This window comes from Hemibagrus wyckioides, linkage group LG07 (genome assembly GCF_019097595.1).
Source record: "Hemibagrus wyckioides isolate EC202008001 linkage group LG07, SWU_Hwy_1.0, whole genome shotgun sequence".
Classification (NCBI taxonomy): Eukaryota; Metazoa; Chordata; class Actinopteri; order Siluriformes; family Bagridae; genus Hemibagrus; species Hemibagrus wyckioides.
Window position 1 is genome coordinate 5864241 of NC_080716.1, and position 5461 is coordinate 5869701.

The 5461-nt window shown below is 36.8% G+C and overlaps 1 gene segment (V, D, J or C); it reads left to right on the top strand.

Annotated features, from left to right (window-relative positions):
- The first annotated feature begins 1035 nt into the window (after positions 1-1035).
- Positions 1036-4770, top strand: LOC131355902 (T cell receptor alpha variable 20-like). The segment is given in 3 exon segments: positions 1036-1075; positions 2452-2578; positions 4536-4770. Coding segments are annotated over 3 exon segments (402 nt in total).
- Positions 4771-5461: the final 691 nt, after the last annotated feature.

A 5461-nucleotide genomic window follows, 5' to 3' on the forward strand; every position in this document is an offset into this window, starting at 1 on the left:
AGCTAGAGGTTTGAACTAAACACTCAGGAAAACAATGTTGTTCCTCTTCGTGGTGTTTTTCACTCTTGCTGATGTTGGTAAGTCATATACACTGCACACAAAATATTATTTTTTCTAAATAAGAAGACACAATTTTCCATGTGAAATGTGTCATTTATGATTAAAATATCACAATATTGTTGTAATGTTTTTATAGCAGAGGCTGCTGACAATAACATTAAACCAGATCAAACCAATGTATTTTCAATGGAAGGCAGCAACATCTCACTGTCCTGCACATATACTGGATCAGTTTACAGTCTCCACTGGTATCGACAAAAACCTGGATCAAGACCTGAGTTTCTGCTGCTGATTGATGAAAGCAGTAAATATGTCACAAAGGCTCAACCACCTCATCCACGATTGTCCATAAAACTTAAAAAAGAGCAAGATAAAATGAATAAGAAAGTGGATCTGATCATCTCCTCTGCTGCTGTATCAGTCTCTGCTCTATACTACTGTGCTCTGCAGCCCACAGTACACTGTACAAAAACATTCACCCAGATTTGTTATATTGAAAGCAGCTCTTCCAATGCTTTAGAGAAAGTTACATGCCCTTTTGGGGGATTCTGTCAGGGTCATGGCTGATATGGTATGAACTTTGTTCACATGAGGTAGGAAAACACCCTTTGCCGAGCTCCATATACAAACCATATACTTACCCTTTCACACACTCATTCACACAAAAGCATTATTTCTCCTAGAAAATGTCCTACTGTCATGTTTTTTGAAGGTGATGTAAAACTGCACATAAACTGACAGTAACCAGAACTCCTACTTTCAGTATGTGTTTACTTAAATGTGCTCTGGACAGGTTTCCCATATGAGGCTGAATGTAAAGCCAGCATGTTTCAGTAAGAATCAACAATCTGACAACAACATTGGTGACACTGTCATGTGATGCTGTGGGGTGGAGCAATTTTGAAGCTTTATGGTGTTAACATATTAGATTACAGAAAGATCTCCACTATTTTCACTGAGCTAAGACCAGTCATCATGTTCACTGTTATATTCATGTATCTGTGGCTTTCTCTAGGTGAGTTAACATTGACTTTTTGTTATTGTGGAAATATTAACTATATTATATTAAATATTAGTCTGTGTGGTGATGCAGTCTGGGAAAATGAAATGAGGGGAAAATGAAAAATAATAATAAAAAATAAAAAAATAAAAAAATAATTAACTAGAAATAACAATAAATTATTAAATTCTATAATTAGACTATTTTATTTTATTTTATCCCTCATGAGCAAGCCTGTGGCAACGGTGGCAAGGAAAAACTCCCTGGGATGGAAAGGAAGAAACCTTGAGAGGAACCAGGCTCAGAACTATTAGGTCATTGTAGTTTCTAAGGTCATTATAAACACTAGTTCTTTGCTGTCACGGGCTGACAGATGAAATGGCAGATCTGTGATGGTGTGAAAGTCCCCAAGTGGCTCTGTCCATGGCTGTCTCCTGGTCCACACAGATCCATCCACAGCATCAGTGGGCACCATCAAGTGGCAAGACTCCAACCAGGGGTAGGGCAGCGGTCTCACTGGAAACTGGCAAACACTGGGAGCTCAGGAGTGGGGTGTATAGCTCGGCAGAGAAGGCAGAGAGAGAAAGAGAAAGATATGAAATTTCTGATCATGTGATGCTTAAAGACAATGTAGAATTATGTGTAAAGTGCAGGCAGGGACTCCGGCAAGACTAGCTATGACAGCATAACTAAAAGGGAGAGCCAGAAGGTCACAGACATGAAGGCTTCCCGGGACATAAAGCATCCAACCACTTCACAGTCAGCAAACCTGAGCGACTTGCGAGGGTGGTAAGATGACAGCATCCAACACATCCCAGTACACCGAACACTCTATGCCCATGAACCTTCCAGATCTGCACCTTTACCTAAGTAAACTATACATTAAAAGCTTGACTAAACAAATGTGTCTTCAGCCTAGACTTAAACATTGAGACTGTGTCTGAATTCCGAACACTAATTGGAAGGCTGTTCCATAACTTTGGGGCTTTGAAAGAGAAAGCTCTGCCCCCTGCTGTAGCCTTTGCTACTTGAGGTACTACCGAGTAACCAGCACCCTTTGATCGGAGTAGGCATGGCGGATCATAAAAGACTAAAAGATCGCTCAGGTACTGCGGCGCGAGACCATTTAGTGCTTTATAGGTTAGTAACAGTATTTTATAATCAATGCGAAATTTGACTGGGAGCCAATGTAGTGTGGCTAAAATAGGAGTGATGTGTTCATATCTTCTGGTTCTGGTTAGGACTCTAGCTGCTGCATTCTGGACTAACTGGAGCTTGTGTATGCTCCTACTGGAACATCCAGACAGCAAATGCAGAGTGTGGGTCTTATTTAAGTATTTCCTGGTGATTATTTAAAGATTAAAAACATTATGTTCTCTTCTCTATGACAGGTGACTCCGTGGCAGATTCAATAGAGCCACTTTTCACTCACAAAGTTGTAGATGAAGGTGATGATGTTACTCTGTCCTGCAGCTACAAAGGCTTCAGTGGTAACATATATAATGTGCAGTGGTACAGGCAATATATGAACTCTAAACCTGAGTTCCTTCTTTATGTTACTCCAAGTGGAGATCTAAGTTCCCCCATCCCCATGGAATGTCTGCTAAAGTTCATGAAGATAAACAAGTGTATCTGATCATCTCCTCTGCTGCTGTATCAGACTCTGCTCTATACTACTGTGCTCTGGCCCCCCAGTGACAGGAAATCCAACTGCACTGTACAAAAACTTTTTTGTTATGTTGAAAGCAGTTATGCCAATAAGAAATTTACGTGGGGAAAATTTATATGCCTTTTTGGGGAAGACTTTCCCTTTCATTCTCATTATATATAACAAGTTTATATTATTGACACATTTCATTCATTCATTTATTCATTTATTTATTCATTCATTCATTCATCTGTAACTATTTTATTTAATCTTATCTAGGAGGAAAGTGGATATTGGCAAAGCATTCAAAACTCTACACAGCAACCTGAGTTTAAAATCAATAAGAATTTACAATGCTTTTAAAATAAAATACACTTTTATTTATAGAGCCATCATGCTATAGCTCACACAGCATCACTTTGCTGGATCATAAAACAATAGTAAGTTAATTCATTTTTAAATTATTATTATTATTATTATTATTATTATTATTTTCTACAATGTTATTCACACAATCAAAACTTATATAATAAAGCAGCTGAGGCTCTGTAAAAGTTCAGAAGTTGAATAAATTTCTGCAAATTCTTATTATTCTCCTTCCTCCACAAGATGGCGTAATCTTATTGTTGGCCATGTGTTAAGCCTCTTGTCGCATCCTTCAGAGCTGACTTCTTGGATTATAAATACCGCTTTACATAATAATATATGCTATACGTAATCTTCCGTTCTTTTATATACAAGCATTGCATGATTTGTGATCTTACTGCAGTCTAGAAACAATCTTTGGAGAATCAGTAAAAACCATTAAAAGAATCCCTTGTCATTGGTTTGCCTTAATTAAGAAAGAAAACTGAAATTGCAGAACACCTATACACACAATTTCTTTAAAAATGTGTGACCAATAATCTATTTTATTTTTACTCCAGCAGGAACAAGCACATTACAGCTGCAGTGAATTGCATAATGTAAATATTCCACACTTCTGCACAACCAGCAGTTATGGGTTCAGGTAAACTAGTTTTACAGTCATTTTATTAAACAGAATAATGATATTAAAAAGAAATCAGTCAAATGAAATTGATTAAAAAAAATAATAGACACAAGAAAGAAAAGAGGCTCCTCACCTCAGTGAAATACTCCCCAAAATGTTTGTAATCCTATTTAACAAACAGGATTCAAAATAAACAAATAACCCTAAATGTCCCAAAGTAGACACACAATTTATAATACACACAACAAAGTATTTTCTAATTCAATTACTGATTAATTTTACGAAATGGAATAATTATTTCTCCTTATTAAAAATCTTTCATTCTGTTATTGTTTGTTTACTGCATGTTCAGGACAGGTTCCAAATGAATGTAAAGCCAGGATGTTTCAATAAGAATCAACACCAACATCATTGACACTGTCATGTGATGCTGTGGGGTGGAGCTTCATGAACCTTTATGATGTTAACATATCAGAGTAAAGAAAGAATATTTTCATTCAGCTAAGGCCAGTCATCATGTTCACTGTTATATTCATGTATCTGTGGCTTTCACTAGGTGAGTTAACATTGATATGTATATTCAGAAATTGTGTTTAATTAGATTACTTAGTCTTATTAGTTAATTGTGTGGCATTAGAAATCCTGACTTTAGTAATTCTGGCTTGATTGTGTAAAGTCTAAATACATTATGTTCTCTTCTCTATGACAGGTGACTCCATGGCAGATTCAGCAGAGCCACTTTTCAATTATAAACCTGTAGATGAAGGTGATGATGTTACTCTGTCCTGCAAATACAAATTCAGTGTTTCAGGAAACAACTATCTGCAGTGGTACAGACAATATCCAAAATCTAAACCTGAGTTCCTGCTTTATATTCACCAAGATGGAGATCGAAGTCCAAACATTCCCCCTAGAATGTCTGTTAACATTGCTGGAGATAAACAAGTGTATCTGAACATCTCCTCTGCTGCTGTATCAGACTCTGCTCTATACTACTGTGCTCTGAGACCCACAGTGACAGGAAATCCAGCTGCACTGTACAAAAACTTTCACACAGTTTTGTTATATTGAAAGCAGTTCTACTGATAATTTTGAGCTGCTATTTACATGCTATTTTTGGCTAATTTTGTCTCTCTTGCAATTTATAAAGGGTTCATAAATATAGTATAGTTTGACAAATGTTGGCTTATTAGGAGATAGCTAATTGTTTTTTTTTTGTGTTTTTTTTTAGCTTTAACCAATTTAACCTGTTCAGTGATCTATACCTTTTCTTGGGAACACTGGAAATGAGGGAGGTATGTGAGAAAACCAGAAAAGCCAGAGGAAGCCCACTGGGATACAGTGAGCCATTACACAGACAGTAACCTGAGCTCAATCTCGAACTGGGGACCATGGAACTGTGAAGCAGCAATACTATCTGATGTCTTTGTCTGACAGTTCAAGAGTGCCTGAAAAGTAAAAAAGTAGTTAAATATTTTGCATTCATTAATGGTATAATATTTGGTTTAGAGAGGGATTATTAATTTAACTTTTAAAAGTAGCTTTTCCTTACTTTGGTATTATTGAGTCTACATGCAGAAAGAAGAAGAAGAGGCTTAAAGCCATGTAAAAGCAACAATCCACAGGTTAAAAAATACATGACTGTTGGCATCACAGTGATGACAGTTTTTATGGTGCATCGCATAGGATCTTATCTGAACCAGAAAATCCCAGAAGTGTCTCAATTTCATGTAGAGATAGGAGAGCAGACCCCTCTCCTATC